This window comes from Corvus brachyrhynchos, unplaced genomic scaffold (assembly GCF_000691975.1).
Source record: "Corvus brachyrhynchos isolate BGI_N302 unplaced genomic scaffold, ASM69197v1 scaffold450, whole genome shotgun sequence".
Classification (NCBI taxonomy): domain Eukaryota; kingdom Metazoa; phylum Chordata; class Aves; order Passeriformes; family Corvidae; genus Corvus; species Corvus brachyrhynchos.
In genome coordinates, this window is record NW_008235749.1 from 136,537 (window position 1) to 153,764 (window position 17,228).

At 44.6% G+C, this 17,228-nt stretch overlaps 2 protein-coding genes across 4 annotated transcripts in view; one reads left to right on the top strand and one right to left on the bottom strand.

Annotated features, from left to right (window-relative positions):
• The window catches only part of IWS1 (IWS1, SUPT6H interacting protein), a 27,151-nt gene extending 10,012 nt beyond the window's left edge, over positions 1-17,139 (top strand). The window contains exons 8-15 of the mRNA XM_017726305.1: positions 1,384-1,466; positions 1,751-1,880; positions 2,568-2,685; positions 3,399-3,510; positions 3,701-3,757; positions 4,015-4,126; positions 7,203-7,306; positions 16,827-17,139. Coding sequence (XP_017581794.1) covers positions 1,384-1,466; positions 1,751-1,880; positions 2,568-2,685; positions 3,399-3,510; positions 3,701-3,757; positions 4,015-4,126; positions 7,203-7,306; positions 16,827-16,875 — 765 coding nt within the window. The 3' untranslated portion in view covers positions 16,876-17,139. The remainder of the gene's footprint in view (positions 1-1,383; positions 1,467-1,750; positions 1,881-2,567; positions 2,686-3,398; positions 3,511-3,700; positions 3,758-4,014; positions 4,127-7,202; positions 7,307-16,826) is intronic.
• LOC103625123 (coagulation factor IX) lies at positions 8,051-15,182 on the bottom strand. Of its 3 annotated transcripts, XM_017726043.1 has the most exons (7): positions 15,064-15,182; positions 14,302-14,326; positions 14,057-14,170; positions 13,019-13,219; positions 11,674-12,380; positions 10,112-10,229; positions 8,051-9,250 (listed from the first exon to the last, which is right to left on the bottom strand). In XM_017726043.1, exons 2-7 carry the CDS (start codon positions 14,324-14,326, stop codon positions 8,673-8,675), a joined length of 1,743 nt encoding a protein of 580 aa, XP_017581532.1. In that variant the 5' UTR covers positions 15,064-15,182; the 3' UTR covers positions 8,051-8,672. The 3 variants fall into 3 exon arrangements, with proteins under 3 accessions (XP_017581532.1, XP_017581542.1, XP_017581539.1); XM_017726053.1 differs by lacking the exons at positions 14,302-14,326; positions 15,064-15,182 and adding an exon at positions 13,888-13,944 and having other exon boundaries at positions 13,015-13,149; positions 14,057-14,146; XM_017726050.1 differs by lacking the exons at positions 14,302-14,326; positions 15,064-15,182 and adding an exon at positions 13,888-13,944 and having other exon boundaries at positions 14,057-14,146.
• Positions 17,140-17,228: the final 89 nt, after the last annotated feature.

Here is a 17,228-nt window from a genome sequence, read left to right on the forward strand (position 1 = left end):
GGGGTAATCTGTACACTATGGAAAGCTTCTAATGTCTATATAACAATTTAAATATTTATTCTGTTGAAATTTTGATAAAATACACATTTTAAAAATTAAAATTAGCTAAATTGCTAAACTTTGATCAGCTGAGATCAACTTATATCAAAAAGGATATATAGGTGCTCTATAAACTACCTAGAAGTATATTAAATACTGAGAAAGGGAATGTGCTTTAATTCCATTATACTGTTACTGGCATGCGTCATACTTTGGTATTTGTTCCTGAGAAGAGCCCTTTTCCAAATTGTTTGAATGACAGTGCTGGTAACGATGTCAGAGGAACAGATTCATGGGACATCCTGTCTTGGCAGCCTGTGTTCTTCATAGGACATTCTGTCTTGGCAGCCCGTGTTTTTCAAGGAGAAATGTTCTAATATGTTGCTGTGGAAGGTTTATTGGGATCTTGCCTTTTGTCAGGTGTCTTCTGTTTTGTTGGAGTAGCAATCAAATTAATAAACAGCACAGCAAAATGCATTAGAACCAATTGAGGGATATACAGGATTTTAGAAAGAGGAGCTTTACAAACAGTAAAAACAAAAAAATATCTTCTTGAGAATGAGATCAGAAGGATAATGAGTTCAGAAAGATGGGGAGAGTGAGAAAGCAATCTGGAAGGCAACTGAAACTTCATTGGGCTTGACAGGAAAGCCTTTCTTGGACAAAATGACAGCCAGATGTTTTGAGTGAGGTGGTAAAGTTCGGAATTTGGGGGCAGGAAGAGGGAAGAGATGCAGCAGAAGAATCTTCCCCCTTGCAATAAAACAAACACTGCACAGAAAGAGCCTTCAGTGGATTAGGATGAGTGGAAAGGAATTACCACATCTGGACAGAAATCTGTTAATTGCAGTGGGTGTTTTTGATATGGGAGACAAGTACTGAACAGATAGTGACAATCAGGCCTTGGATTAAAGTAATTTTGAAATTGCAGAGGTGAAAATACATGTTCTCCCTTCCCACTGTTCTGGTTAGCTTTTTCTGCTTTTTAGGTGAGGCTTTACTAACAAAGTGTTGAGTTACCTGTGCACAGCATAGAGGACCTCCACTTATTGTAGTCAATCTAAGTCATGAAGTGGAAAAAAATTGTAAATTTAGGGGCACTCTCCTAATGTGATGCTTTTGTGGGAAATATTAACTAAAGTGATGACCCTTTTTTCAGAGAAAGTATTGCATAATTGTTTGTGAGCTGTGGGATGGTGGGGCAGGAGATAAAGTTAGTGTAATCCCTCCAAAGTTGCACTTCTAGTTTAATAGACTAGTCTTATTCTTGTAAGTGTTGCAAAGAATGAGAGTTGCTGATTTCTTTCTTTCATTAATTTGTGCTCATTCTTCAACTCTTTACAGGAGGATCGTCAGCTGAATACACAAAAGAAACCAGCACTAAAGAAGTTAACTTTGCTACCAACTGTAGTTATGCATCTTAAAAAGTGAGTTGTCATTCTTTCAGTTAACTGTAAGTTTGGGGAATAGTAAGAATTTTTAAGATTTCATGGAGTTACACTACAGCTGTACTGAGTATGGAGTCAAACACTTTCTTTTTATTCCAGGTAAATGCTGAAGCTAGGTGACCTCAAAAACCTAAAATTATACATAATTTTCCCTCTTAATTTAACATGAAACAAACTCAAATGCACTATTTTCCTGAAGGAACATCACATCTTAAGATTTTGCTGTATTACATGACTTCAGGGCTTCTCTTTAAACCTTTTAGGCAGGATCTCAAAGAAACTTTCATCGACAGTGGTGTTATGTCTGCCATCAAAGAGTGGCTTTCTCCTCTTCCAGACCGAAGTCTGCCAGCACTAAAGATAAGGGAGGAGCTTCTGAAGATCCTGCAAGAGGTTTGGAACTGACTTTTAACCATATTTGATTAGTGGCTTCCATGGTTTTACAGTCATGCACTTTAGGGAAATGTTGGGTGATAAATGAACTGCAGCTGTTGCCAATGGGCTGTGCAGGGAAACACACAAGGAAAGCAACCTGCACAACAGGTGTAAAACAATTTAGATGATTTGGCCCTGCCTGCCTGTTTCAGGTTTATATGCAGATTTAAGTGAAGAGTTATTTGCTGTGCATCCCTGAATTTTCTTCCCTTGTGGTCCCTTCTCTTTTCCAGTCTGTTAAAATGTGCAGTGCGTGGGAAGGCCCCTCACACTCAGTGTAGGCTTTCAGTGTCTGTAGCTAAGCTGATTGCTTGAGTGTCTTTGCCACGTAAGTTTTTATCTTTGTAGAATGAATGGTTTGAAGGCAGTAGCACAGTTTTGGGGTAATACAAGCTAAAGAGCATTCGGAGCAAAAAGTTCTAGAAAGCTACTTAATTTTGTGTATAAACCTAAGAATGTTATGGCAAATTTCTAGGTTTAGGTGTTTGATACTTTAAACAGTTCCTAGTGGGGCAATGAAAAACATTAATTTTTCCAAGGATATTTAAGTGAAAGGTGAGTTTTGGTCTTTTTGCAAAGTTCAGCAACACCATTAATATTCAGACATCATTTATTGCTATTTTCTGACTTTCCTTTACTCTGCAGCTGCCCAGTGTGAGCCAAGAGACCCTGAAGCACAGTGGCATTGGACGGGCTGTGATGTACCTGTACAAACACCCCAAGGAGTCGAGACCGAACAAGGACATGGCTGGGAAGCTGATCAGTACGTAAACCTGCCTGCCTGAGATTTCACTGATGGGGAATGGAACTTCTGCATCAGTTTCTGATGCACTTCTGTTGTCTGTAGAATAGATTCTGCAATGTAGGAACCTCACTGATCTGTTCCATCACTTCATAGAGCTCTTAACAAACACTGTTACATTAACTACTGCATGCACCTGTTTCATTCTTATCCTAAACCAGAGGGTGGCATTTGTTTTGTCCCGCTTCTCTCTTGGCTCATTGTCCAGATCTTGTGTATATGCTGCAAAGGCAGGAAGGTGCTGCCAGACGACTATTTATTCCGTGGACTTTAGAGAGAACTTGGCTGACTGAATGTTTACTACTCAACCAGCTGTACTCCATGTGGAGTGCATTCCATCCAGAATGGCTGCAGACTGATGATAAACTTAGGTTCTTTAGGGACTTTCCTGCGTATTTCTAAAATAGCATTCCTGTGGTGTGCAGGACAACTGACACCGAGTATTCTGAGAGCTTGGAGGCATCCTAAAAGAGCAGGCAACAGAGGCTTTGGAGATGAAAGCTCTTGTTTCTATTAACAAGGCTACTTTTCCATTAAATACTAAGGGCTCAAAAATCATTTGGTTAAAGGAAGCGTAAATACTAGCCACAAACTTTCAAAGCTGTACTTTATCACCAGTGTGGTTTGAGAGAAACAAAGGCCTGGTCTTTGTTAACTAATTATTTTTTTAATAGATGAATGGTCTCGACCCATCTTTGGCCTTACCTCAAACTACAAAGGCATGACCAGAGAAGAGAGGGAACAGCGAGATTTGGAACAGATGCCTCATCGAAGGAAATTGAGCAGGTAGGAGTAGCAGGCCGAAACAGGAAATCCTTCTTTCTAAGACTCCATCAAGAGAAACAAAGTGGTGTGTAAATACTACAGGAAATAAAAGGGTAGTGAGTTACAGCCTCTTTCTTTTAACACACTTGATTGTCTTTTAAAATTTCTTTCTCTTTGTATAGATGCCTATAAATACTTACTTTTCTTGCAGCTCTGGTGGTCAGACTCCCCGCAGAGACCTGGAGAAAGTGTTGACAGGAGAGGAAAAGTAGGTTGGAATTTTTTTTTTTTTTTTTTTTTTTTTTTTTTTTTTTTTTTTTTTTTTTTTTTTTTTTTTTTTTTTTTTTTTTTTTTTCCTTTTAAATAAATTGAGTAAAGTATTTTGGTGGCACTACCACTACGGAACTTGTGTAGAGGTTTTAGAGGCAGTGGTATGCAGTGTGTTTCAGAGGAGAGCACACTGTGTGGCTTTACTTCTTTCTGGATAAGATTTGTCCATTACAGTCACATCCTTTTTTTCCATAGGGCTCTCAGGCCCGGGGACCCTGGTTTCTGTGCCCGTGCGAGGGTGCCAATGCCCTCCAACAAAGACTACGTGGTCAGGCCCAAGTGGAACGTGGAGATGGAGTCCTCCAGGGTAAGCACTGGCAGTGTCCTGGTGATTGTTCCTAAGCCTGGTTACTGTACAGGAGGGTAGTTCTTTTAAGGGCCTCCTCTAGTGAGCATCAACAGTAAATTCTCTGATAAGTAGGCTGCTCTAAGCTCATCACGTGTTTTCACAGGAAAACATCTTCTCTGACCAAAAAGAGATTTTTGAGTTAACTTTTCTAGAATTTCTCTCTCAGGTGAGAATCTGATTTACAGGCCTCTTGCTTTTAAAGCATTTTGAGCTCAAGCTGCAGTTCAGTCCTTGTGTCGCTGCAATGATGTTTTTATACCTCTCCCAGCTTTTGTATCATGTTCTGGTAATGTTCCAGTTTGGGAAACCTTTGAGGTTTTGGTAAACATGAACAGCTTCAGTGGAGGCCTTTGTGTTGCTTTATGTGTTCATCCATTACTCATACAGTTTCATTTAAAAGGGGTATATGTGGTAGAATATGTGTAAATGGAAGAAGTAACAATTGCTGTGCTGTCTGCTGTTCTCTCTCCTTCTGTCCATTAATTGAGATGTTGTTTCTAGCCCGGGACTATTAAGAGAGGTATTAGTCGCTTGGAAAAGCACAAGAGACGGTTTGCTGAACAGAAACGACTCAGCAAAGTGCATCGGGCCATCAAGTTCAGCATTGAAGGCAACAGGATGCCCCTGTAGCCATACCACTGCCTTCCCAAGTTGGAGAGGTATCCCTCGAGGGAGGTGTGAACAGTGCATGTGCTCCAGCTGTTGGCAGTTTGCACATGCAGGACAGGAGTGTGTACACCCTAACTTAAACCTGGAAAACTCTCCTTGAATTCTCTCGTGTCTGTACTGTGACCTACAAGGGAACTTGTACAGGACTAAACAGGCTCTAGCACGTAACATCTGCCATGGCTCCTGCCTGCACAGCTTCAGGGTATCCGAATGACAGGAGTTCAGTGAAAATACCTGTGCTCAAAACCAGCTTTGCACCACCTGTGGTTTTGAATGCTGTTCTGATACAATTAGGTTTTCCAGCTTCACCTGAAGCGACATATGGGAATTCTTAGCCCTTGGTACAGGACCTCATGTCACTGCATGCCAGCGTCTGCGGCTGACCTCTGACTGGGGCACAGTGAGGTGTTTTCACACCTGCTCGTTCAAGGAAGTAGAATGATGTGAGATGAGGGTGGTTGATGGGAGGTACAGAGTTGAGACCAGGGGGAGAGGAGTCCTCTGCTGTGAGTGTGCGTTGGGAGAACATGCATCAGTCTGGGAATTGTTTTCACAATTCCTGGTCTGCATTTCAGTGCTGTGAGCAGGGCTGCCACAAGCTAACAGTGACAGGAAGAGGTGAGCACAAGTCATAGATAACTGTTGAGTTTAAGCGTCATATTTATTTGATTTTTAAAATATATTTTCTTAAACATCACTGTGAAATTTTAGCTATAATTTCAATGAATAGTGAATAGTTTTATGAATAAAGCTTATTTAAAAGCGCGTCAGGAGCACCTTCCTTAGCCATGGGAACAGGTTTCTAATGGATGTGTTTTTCAGATACTAAGTAGCATGTTCTGGATATCACTGTTTTCTCCCAAACTTAAAGGTGTCATGTTTCCATCACTTACTGTTTCTGTTGTCCCGTTAAGGAAAATTGCCTTCTAGGAAGCACTGGCTATGGCTTGGAAGGTCCTTGCTGTTTGTCTTCAGTGGTGTGTCAGCACAGCATCACTGTATTAATCTGTGCGGAGTAACTGTTGCGCCACCTGGTTTTCATTTGCAGTTCAAATACAGAGATGAAATGCAATAACTTCTAATAGCTTGTATAGTCTGCTTAGGCATTTCTTTTTGCTACCCCCTACACTGCCTTTGTCCAGTAATCCCTTGCTTTCTAAATACTAATCCTTGACTTTTAAAATAAATGGCAGTGTAGAATTGATGTGTCAGTCACAGTGTATCCGTGTGTAACTCTCCTGCAGGAAGCCCTAGAGGGCTGACACTGGTGCACTGTGGTTCTGACAGAGCTCCAGCCAATAGATACCAAACTTCCAAACTGTATCCAGCTACACAGTGATTGACCCTGCACTGTGATGGCTGTGAGTGCCACTGCCTCTGCCTGGGCCCTGCAGATACTGCAGGAAGCATTTTCCCCCTCTGGGAAGAGAAAAGACAGACCAGCTGGGCCTAGGGGCTCCCCAGCTCCTTGCCTGGGTGCAGCCTCGCATGCGCCGCTTGCCTTGGACCTCTGGGGCGTCTGCTTTTTTTCAGTGGTAATTATTAGTTTTATTTTTAAGTTCCAGGGGACCTCTAAGAAAGGGGTGAGTCGACTGGACAAACAGATGCGGAAATTCACAGATATCAGGAAAAAAAGCAGATCGGCCCATGCAGTGAAAATCAGCATTGAGGGCAATAAGATGCCATTGTGACCCTTCACAGAATGCCCCATGAGCTCTGCTGTAAGACAATACACCCACAGACTCTTTGGAGACCTTTAAATTTTTTAACTTGTTTGGGGTGGGTTTGGTTTTTTGGTTTGTTTTATAAGTGAATCCTTAAATTGTTGGTTCAGGTTCTGGTAGAAGATGTTGTCCAAGGACTGTGAATATGGGGACTCCTTTCTCCTGATTGTATTTAAACTGGCCCTGTTGTGTCCTGTGTACAGATCATGTATTTGTTGTATTGCAACACTTTAAAAAATAAAACATCTTCTGGGTTTTTTTGGGAGGGGACTGCCTGTTTATTGCTCAGAAGAAGGTATGCACAGACCACCTGGAATGTGGAAGAACTGAGGGGTTGACTTTTTGTTCACCTGTGTCCTTTTTATTCATTGCTTTATTAATCAGTTGTTACATCTTTGGAGATCTGCATCTATTGCTTTTGATTTAGAAATACTGACCATGCAAAAGATTTTCTTTTCATGAAGACTAATGTAAAGTTCAGGAGAAAGCCAGCAGATTGACCACTTAAAGTTCCAGCAGCTTCTAGGTAAAATGTTGCTGTAGCTTACCAGTAATTTTGCAAAAGTTTATTTTACCAGTGGGAAGGAGAACGTTCTTTTGTAAGGGGGGATAATGCTGTTTCTTTGTTCCTGCTGCTACAGAATGACAACAGAGTAACATCTGGTACTGTGGCTTCTTTGCCTCTACCTCTGAAAATGGCTGTCTTTGCTGAGCTTGCCTCCAAGAAGAGGACTCTTTTGCACAGGTAATTGGCAGCTGGTATTTCTTCAGTAAAGAAGTCATCTTTGTGCCAGAGGAGCAGAGCCTGTTTGCTGTAATGAGTAGTCTGTAATTCTGGGGATCCTGGTGTTGGCTGAGTTACTGCTGGGACCAGTCATGGAGAGATTGCAAGTGTGTGGAGGGTCACATGTTAAATTTGTCCCTGTGAGAGTGGAGGGAGTGACAGTAACATAGAGCTGTGTGCTGGGACACCAGCTTGAAGCGAGAACTGAAGGAGGACACCTGTGCTGGCTGGGGCACTAAAGAGCTCTGTTCCTGTTTTCCCCAGGTATGCATATAATGCAGTAACCATGTCAGGTGTGTGTTTTTAGTGTGCTGAGCCCTTCAGGGGTTTAGGGTTTGGTTTTGTTTTTTTTTTTTAATTCATTTCTTGAAAGCCAGGACATTCTTTACTGCCATAGTGGCAGATGCAACCCTGTGAACTGTGTAGAGCTGTTCAGAGCCAGAGTCTGGCCGGAAGGTTCAAGGGTTAGAATGGATTCTTTTTTCATCTCCCAACTTTTTTTGTAGGTCTTATGCTACAATCTGGTCCTGTAGTTAGGGGGGGTGCTGGGGACTACTTCTGAGACATTTCCCTGAAGTACTGAACCTGGTTGGTCTTGTGCAATGCCTAATGCAAATTCTTCCAGCCAAAATTAATTGTAATAGCACTGCTTGTTCTCTGATGAAAACAAAGATTCTGTTGTGGAACAGTAAGAATGGACTTTCACAAGTTCTGAGGGTTTGTAATCATAATGTCATAGTCAACTGTTAGAAAGGGTCACAAAATCAAAACTTTTGACATGAAACACAAAGATCAACTCTTCAGAATTCTATGACAAAATCCTTTTATCCTCCTGCAGAAGGTTCCTGCTCAGTTTATACACAATTCCATACAGCCACTGGTTTTTGTACTGGAAAACATCTGTAATTTTAGTAAACTGATTTGTATTTGAGGTTGTACTTTGTGCCAGAACTTTGGAGCTCCCTCCCTATGTTGAGCACTGCCTTCTGACGGACACCATTAGCACAACTGCACTTCATTCAGTGAGCACTGAATTCACACAGGGCTGTGGGCCTGGCTGTGGTAACACAGGTAGGCTTGAGGCATAGAAAGTGCTTGCTTTCTCTAAAACACCAAATTCACATTAAGAAAAGTTATCTCCTCCTTTGTTACTTGCAGATAGTTCTTTATTATACACAAGGACTTTACTCAGCAATACTTAGCAATTTATGCTTTTCAAAACTTCTTTGAGGCTAAGTTGATTTTACACCATTAAGGATGGGAGCAAGCATAGTGTCATAGGCTGAAACATTGTAATAACAGAATTGCTCCGTTCATAGAGGTGGTATTAAGAAAAGTCAATTGTAAAGTCTTCTGAATCTGCTACACTTTCAACCACCTCTTTGATCCAAGGGATGTAGTTGGATACTCTGGTGTATACGCCGTATTTCCCTTGCTCAGCACAGCCCTCGCCCCAGCTGACAATGCCCAGGAGGAACCAGGTGTTGCGGTGGGACACAGTGAAGGGCCCCCCGCTGTCCCCCTTGCAGGCATCGGCCGTGGCCGTGCTGTGCCCTGCACAGAACATGCTGTCGGTGAGGAGCCTGTCCATGGCCTGCTGGCAGCGCTCCAGGCCCACGATGGGCAGCCGCACCTTCATGAGGAAGCGCAGGGTGGAGCCCCTGTCGTGTGTGCCCCCCCAGCCACTAACCATCCCCACTCTCCCCTCTTCGGAGAGCAGTGCAGCCAGGTTAGGGCTGGGCAGGCAGATGGGAATCACGTACTCATTCAAAACAGCAGCACTGCTCAAGTAGAGCAGGGCAATGTCACCGTTGTAGTTGTTGGAATTGTAATGTGGGTGCGTCCAGCTCCGTTCCACAGCGATCTTCTGTTCCTTGAACTCTCTCTGGTATTTGTCAAAGTCTCCTGCACTCAGGACAAGTTAAACCATTAAGCAAACTGAACAGCCTCGGTGATACTGTCACAGGGAACAGGAAGGATAGGGGGTTATAATGCTTTTATCTTCTGTTCCAAGGTGGGACAGCCCAAACCAAATCCTGCTTGTGACACTGATTTCTGATGCTGTAGCTGTGATCCTGAGTCCAAACTGTCCAGGTGCCCTTTAGAGGCAGGACAGAGCTGGAGCCTGGATGCTGACACACTAACAGAGATTATTTATTTCCCATAAATACTGTCAGTTATTTTTAGTAAGCACTGTTGTGTCTAAACTTCCATGTTTTCCCCTCAGGAACATGACATGACCATTAAGCTGCAGCTGGATCTAAGGCTGGAGAACTGTTTCCTGTCACGTGCCCAGTGCTGGAACACTGTTTGCTCCTCCCACTGCTCCCTCTCTGCAAGGGTTTAAGCACAAATTGTATTTGCAGCATTCCCACTGCAAAGGGTCCAGTTCCTGTGGCTGGAGCTGGCGAGAGGAGCTTTATGCTCTGACGCAGTTACAGGCTTAGTGGAAGAGGCAGCACAGGAGGAAGCTAATCTTAAGGCTGACTGAAACCCCAAATGGCCTTGAGTGCAGACTGTCACCTGCAGAAACTCTTCACCCTGAAGTGTCCCTGAGATGTGCACAGTGAGTTTGCCAGAATGGGTCTGTGCTTTATGCTCTCAGGTTCTCAGTGGAAACAAAAGGGACCAGCTGCAGCCCTTCAGCCCTTGCATGGTGCCAAGGCCATGATGTGTTCTCTAAATCCCAGAGAGGCTGGGCCTGTCTCAGCCCTGCCTTCTGTGTCACACAAGGCCCAGCTGCAGTCAGAGGTGCCCCTTGCTCACCCAGGGTGACGTGCTGGGGGCTGACGAGGTCTAGGCAGTGCGCAGCCGTGAGCACCCAGCGCCGGCTGATGAGGCTCCCGCCGCAGAACCCGACGTTCCGGCTGTTCCGGAGCAGCACCTGCGGGAGGGGAGAGGCAGAACCCGGCACCAGGGCGGGGCCAGGCTCTTGCACACATGGTCGGCTGCAGGCCTGACCCTGGGTAAGGGACACGGCTGGTGGGAACGACCCCACCAGCAGACCAAGCACAGGTGGGGTGAGAACAGTAATAAAATGATTGCACTCCTGGAACAAGGGAGCAGAGTATGATAAGGAACTAAGCTTGACAAACTCAAATCGATTGCCTGTTGCAGTGGCTGGCATTCTTCTGAAGGAACATGTATGACTGAGATTTTGTTTCATGTGGTTTGAAAAGTTTTGGGGGCTAGGAACAGAACTGCAAGGTGTAGTTCACTGGGACTCTGTTCATCAAATTTGTAATCATCTATACAGTAGCAAATGGAGAAGTTAAAACATGCTGCTCTGTGTTTGATGTCCGTCTTGTCTGTTCAAAGTTATAAGCTCCATCAGTGCCTCAGCATCTCCTCAATTAAACTCTCTAGACCTGTAAATTAATGTGTTAAACTCAAGAAAATATATATATATATTTACACAAAATTAAGTTACAAATTGCCTGCTGTAATGAAAACTTGAAACTTCCATGATGGTAACACTTCATTTCAAGAAGAAAATGTATAGGTTGGGCAGCATTCAAACTACATTCCCATATAACTACTCAGAATCAGGCTATAACATGGTGGAAACCCCTAAAATTGGCTAATAGTGACATTTTCACTTGTCCACCTCTGATTTTTCTACCTGTAAGTACCTCCTGACTTGTGGAATTGGGAAATCCACTTGTATGACAGCAGTAAAAGAGACTGATGGTAACATGAGGGTTTTTTAGATCAGAATTTCTGTGCACAAACCCCCACCCAGCAGTAGGACACCGACCAGAGACAATAGAGTGAAAATTAGCAACAAATAAGGACATGCACAAAAAATGCCCCAAACCATGATTTAAAATCCAAAACAAGACAATGGAAACAAACACTTCAGTTATCCCTGTTTGCCACATGCACTTGCCTTCACCTTTGAGGCCTCAGTTTTACCTCCCTTACTGTAACACCTGTGAACAGCTCTAAGGAATCTCAGCTGGCCATGGAACCTGACTTGTGAAAAGTACCAGCCTTCCAAAAGGAGGCAAAGCCTGGCTTTTCCCCAAGGACATGCAGACACAACCTGAATGAGAGCACAGAAGATGTGACTGACTTAAGAGAGAGGGTATTAACATTCCAATCCAAAAGCAAGATAGGGGAAGAATGATAAAGGTATTTAAGGTCCCTATCATCAAAAAGCCCTGCAGAGGACTGAGAAATACCTGTGGTTCCATTGCTCTTGACCTGAAACAAACAACTTTATAATGGCTTGATGAACTCCGCTCCTCCTGATGGACCCAGTGATGATAAAGTAAACAAGCATTTAGGTGTGGTGTTTTATGGTGAGACTGGAAGGAAAGTATTACCTGCCAGGGGCATTGTCCACGATGACACAGTGTTCCTCCCGTTACTCTGGAGTCATACTGCTCCCAGGTAGAGCCGATGTTTGCCTGGGAGGGCTGAGGGGCGGGCTGAGGCGTGTCCAAAACATCTCCCCCGTCACTGCTCTGATGCAGCCCCTCATTCCCATGCTGAACAGCTCCTGTTCCGTTCTGGCCAGAGCCCTCCCCTTGCTGGTTTTGCTCCGTAGTATTTCCCGCTGTTCCTTCCCATCTGGCCGCAGGTGCTGTGGTCTTGTTCTGCCCTGCAGGACCCTGGGTCGGCTCACCCTGGGCAGCCAGGGCTCCCCTGGGCCTACCAGGCCTGGCGGTCTCCTCCACTGCCTCGTAGTGCTTAGAGACATCCAGCTCTTGCCCCACGGCACTGTCCCACAGTGGTTTCTGGGTCACAGAGCCCACCTGTGTCTTGTTCCAGCTGAAAACATCTCCTGCCATCCCCGTTTGTCCAGTGTCACCCTTTGTGCACACACTCTGTCCAAAAGCATCCTTTAAAGTCTCCTTTACCCCAACATCACTGTGTTCCAGCTCTGTCTGCCTAACCATGCCCTCTGTGTTCCCATTCCACTTGGGCACGACATCCCTGTGCTCCCATTGGCCGCTGCGGAGCCATTTCGGCCCCAGCCGCTGTTCCTCCAGAGCCCACCTGGCTTTGATCAGGCCACAGGGAAACGGTGCTGGAGGGAGGAATGACAGAAACAGCCTTGAGCTTAGGGTATGTGGTGTCATGTTGAACTCAACGCAGCTTTTCCAAGGATAGGACTCAACCTTCCAGTAAGAGCCCAGGAACAACTCTGACAGCGTGATGTTCAACAGCCCATTGGCCAGCACCCGACTGAGGTGTGCAGAGCTCATTGCCCGGAAACGGGCCCGCGGCTGTGCCTTTTCTGAGTCACTGGCATCAGCCAGCAGCAGCCTGCCCAGGGCCCTCTTCAGGACAGAACGCAAACTCAGCGCTCCCTTCCTTCCTTAACAGCCAGTTTTAAAGCCCCCGGCCTGTCCCCTCGGCACTTCAGCATCATGACACTGTTTAGCCCGTGTGGATGCAGAAGGAACAGACCCAGAGCTGACTGTCCTGCTGCTCCTTGACCCAGTACCTGTTCACAGGGGCACTGGATTACAGACACCTGATAGAGAGGAACCTTAACATTTAAAAGAGATAAACATTTTAAATAAGACGGATCTTTTCATACACTAAGTGGAAGCTGCAGTAGCTGCAGCGTCTGCAGCTCTTCTGCAATTAGTGAAGGAGAAGTCGCTGCCTGCCAACTTGCGCCTTGCCTGAGGTAACCCGAGCCGCCCCTGCTTTACCTGCCTGCACGCATCTCTTCCCATCTTCGTGCAGGGCGTAGTCCCTGGCGCAGGAACACACCACGTGGAAGGCGCTGTCGCCGTCCCTGCAGTACTGCCAGCAGCCGCCGTTCTTGTACCAGCACTCCAACTTTTCTGCCAGGAAAACACCGGCACCGCGCGGTCACAGCTGCGCACGGGCGCCGGGCAGCTCCCAGAGCTACCACTGCATCAAGGAAAGTAGGAAAACATCTGCTGGAATCTCACAGGGAAACAGAAGGAACCACCTCTTACAGTTCTAGAAACCCACGCTGAGTTGCAGCAAACCGGACTTTATGTTTGCTGTTCTGTTTAAACTATTCTCCTGCTATTTGCCAACTTAGTCCTGAGGCCACAGCTGAGCTCGGGGCCTTTCTACCTGTGGACCAGGGGCAAGAAAAGGCCTAGAAAAGAAAACATTTCTAAATACACCTGGTTTTGATCCATCTGCATACCCTGTCTTTTATATCAACGCAAGTTTAAAGCACAGGGCATTTTAGGGGCAGGGGGGAAATTCTCTGAGAAACTGACTGAGATTTTTATTCATTGTTACATTAAAAATAATCATGTTTAATTGTTTCACTGTACAGACAAAAAGTTGACACTTGGAGGAAAAAAATTACTTATGATTCATAGTTTCCACATTAGTTTAGTTTTTGCTATTATTTCATGCCTCAGTTTGCAAACTGGATACAGCCTTTCAGAGGATCAAAAATCTGACAAGGAAGGCAGTTTTTCTCCTTCCTTTCCCATTATTCATATATGACAACATAAATATAATAATTTTTTTTTTGCTTACAGTAGGCTTTGTCTCATTTGTTTGATGATTGACTCAATAGAAGAGAAGAGCCTCACCATGACTGATCTCCAGTGCAGACATCTATGGCAGGAGTTACTAGAGTTGTTATCCCTCTAAAGTGATAAAAAGGGGTAATTCCCTGTCATTTCTTGAAAGCAGATGGGAGATGACCACATGCCATCCTTCCTTCAGAATGAATGTCAGTGTGTCTGCTCCTGTACTCACCTGTTTCACAGTTGTGTCCTCCAAATGCGGGGGGGCAGATGCAAAAGTAACTGTAGTGTCTTACTTTGCACACTCCACCATTGTTACAGGGATTTGTACTACATGGATTTAAACCTACGGAGAAGAAACAAGGTAGAGTGTAGCTCCAGGAATTAAGAGAAACCTGGCTCTAAATTGCTACATAATTCTTTGTACCCAAGAGGGACACAAGAGGTACATTTTCTAAAAATTCCTTTTTTACCTACCTTTGTAATTGAACCAAAATTCCATCTGCAAGAAGAAATCACAAATGAAGAGAACAGTCATAAACGGTCATATTGATTACTGAAGATATAATTTAGAAAACTCTTTTTTTTAGGGTCCATGTAAACTAACATTTTGATTAGAACCATGAATGCACTCTCAGAGCAGATCTCCTGATCACCACCATGCCACTCACTTTTGTTTGCACCATGGACCAGCCCTAGAGTGCACAAACTGGGCTGTCCTGGAACCAAAATGAAACTGGAAAGCTCAGGTCCATAAACCTTTTAGCCAGTGTCTCCTGGCCCAGGAGTTTCAAATGGCACCACCATCACCTGCACCACCCCCCCCAAAATGTGTCAATGCAAGGCCTCAGCACCAGCTGCCTTGCTCTGAAGAGCCACTTCCCCTGCACTGCTCTACCTGCTGAGGAGACATCACCTGGCACCTTGGGCTGGATCCAGGAGAGCTCAGGCCCCTCTGTGAGAGCTCTGTGTGACACCCCTGAGCAGAAGGCCCTGGCAGAATGCCCCAGCCCTGCTCCCAGCAGGATGCTGTTAGGCCCTTGGGAGCAGGATACCCCTCCTTTGTATTTGGAGGGTCTGATCAAGCAAGTGACCTCTGAAAATGTCCCAGTCATGTTGCTGGATTGATACTCACACAGATATGGGGTTTAGATACTTTCAAGGAATTGTGTTTAACATTTACACAACAAACTGAGCACTCAACAAAGTGAAATCTCACAGGTGCCTTGAGTGACCTACCCTGAAGGGACTCAAGCTGCAGCGTCCATAGGCACACACCTACCAAAGCCACACCAGATGGCTCGGGAAGGATTATTTATACCCCACTGCTAACTTTCCTCTATTTCTCCTAAAATCAGGTTTCTCACTGTTTTCTCCTGTGACTGGAAGATCTCCTTAGCCTCCTCAAACGAACACTTTTCCTCGTTGCATTCTCTCTCCAGGTTCCCTGGGCGAATCTCTTCTAGGAAGTAGTTGGCACGTTTATGGACTTGCAGCACCTCATGGGCTTTGTCTTTTCTCATAAACACTAGAAGAGCAAAACTGAACAGTTGGTACAGGAACACAAAGCAGCAGCAGCATTGTTACAGTCACAGTCAGACAAGTATTCAGTGGGCTGGTATAAATAGGGGGAATGGAAATTTACACAAACAGCCCAAAGGAAAATAAAATTATCCTGTGTTCCAGCAAAAGATACCAGTAGTTTAAGCTTTCTTTCAGTGAATCAAAAGAGCCACTACTGAGACCTGCAGATAAGTGCAGAAATAATTTTTTATTCCACAAGACTCCTGAGTATTGCAGCTTCTTCCGTGGAGGATGGTTATATTTTTCTGCTCAACCATCTTGATTCACAGCAATCATTAGTTTGGTATTTGGTAATGGAGACCCAGAGTTTTCCAGGTGCTACCGTGGCCACAACAGGACAGCCACCAATCCTCTATTGAGAGAAATATTAAAGTGTCAGATCTGTACTTTTACCTAGGTCATCTCAGCTTCACTTCACTAAACTACCTGCCCTTCTCCTGTGGTGCCTGAAGCTACTACTGTAAGTTAAGGGAGGAATGCAAAGAGGGAATATGGCAGTAAGGTCCCCCCACACACCCCCTGCTGCTTCTAAAGGTTTTTGCCTTTTTGTTACATCTCCAGAAGTGTGGCCCAGTATCCAAAGCCCACTCAGCAGATGGAGAGGCTGCTGCTACCAATGCTCTAAGCTGAAGGCTCAGGCTGTAATCCCCACAAAGCCCACAAAAAACCACGTAGCAGTGCACCTAACAGTGCTCCATTTTCCAAGTCAAGGGGCAATGCCCTGCGCAAATCAAACCCTTGGACAAAGAACCCAGTTTTGGAGATGGACTGTGAAAACACACATTTCCATGTAGCTGCAGGAACAGTATCTACAGCAATGCCTGAAATTCTAGAATGATATTAAATTTTCCCACTTCTAGGCAATTAGTAACAGCCCATAAAAACTCTTAGTGGAGAAAGGCTTTGGATAGATCCTGCTGTGTGTTAACAGAAAATATCTTTCATGAGTGAAATGTCTTTCATGAGTGAAATTCCCCCTCAGCACTCCTTGTATTCTGGGGTAACCTCAGAGGATTTACCTGCTCTAAGTAGATGTTGCACACAGAGGAGATGCCTGTGGTGAGCCTTCTGGTGTGCAGATACACTGGCAGCTCTGCTCTTCCTCCTCTGCAAGAGCAGCCACCATGATCCCCGAGATCCTGCACACTCTCGTGCCTGTTTTACAGCTCTCTGAAGCCATTTCCAAACCTTGTGTAAAACAGTCAACACAAGGTCCAAGGATACATGTTGAGAGTGCCTCATTTTAGTGTCCCAAATTGGAAATCTTTGCCATGCAAAAATCATGATGATTTTGGGTTCAATATCACAAGGAGAATATTTTTCAGCAGGGGTGCGGGCTAAGTAGAAAGCTAAGAAAAGCTGATTTCTCTTGGAAATATATATATATACAAATATTATTTTTTTCTTGTGCATTTCAGGAAGTGTTTCTTCAACCCACAGGACTTTGTGTTCAGAACAGGAATGTAGTTTCAGTTTAAATGCTGAAATTGCCACAGTAACACAAGTTAAAAAGGTAACTCAGAAGTACTACCTGAATATGAAAACGGGCAGCTGCTGTTGATGGAGCACATCAGCAGGAGAAATATCGCAAGTAAGGAGCTGCTCCCCATGTCAGTGAGTATTCAGAACACTCTGACTTCCTTCAGAGGGAAAAGAAGAATCAAGTTAGTATGTTGTCACAAAACCAGCCAGCAACAAAGATGAAGTAGAAGCAAAAGGACAAGAGCAGGGACAAAGAAATCAACATCTCCCCAGTTCATTTTGACCTGGTGTCCCTTGTTTCTCCAAGTCACCACAGCAGGACTCCCCACAGGCAGACG

Bases quoted from the DNA above. Each gene is read 5' to 3' on its own strand.
- LOC103625123 (XM_017726043.1), bottom strand. From the start codon at position 14,326: ATGGAATTTTGGTTCAATTACAAAG. The intron at 14,171-14,301 runs GTAGGTAAAAAA...TCTTCTCCGTAG, and splicing joins ATTTTGGTTCAATTACAAAG to GTTTAAATCCATGTAGTACA. The intron at 10,230-11,673 runs GTAATACTTTCC...CCCCTCCCGCAG, and splicing joins GTGGACAATGCCCCTGGCAG to GTGCTGCTCCGGAACAGCCG.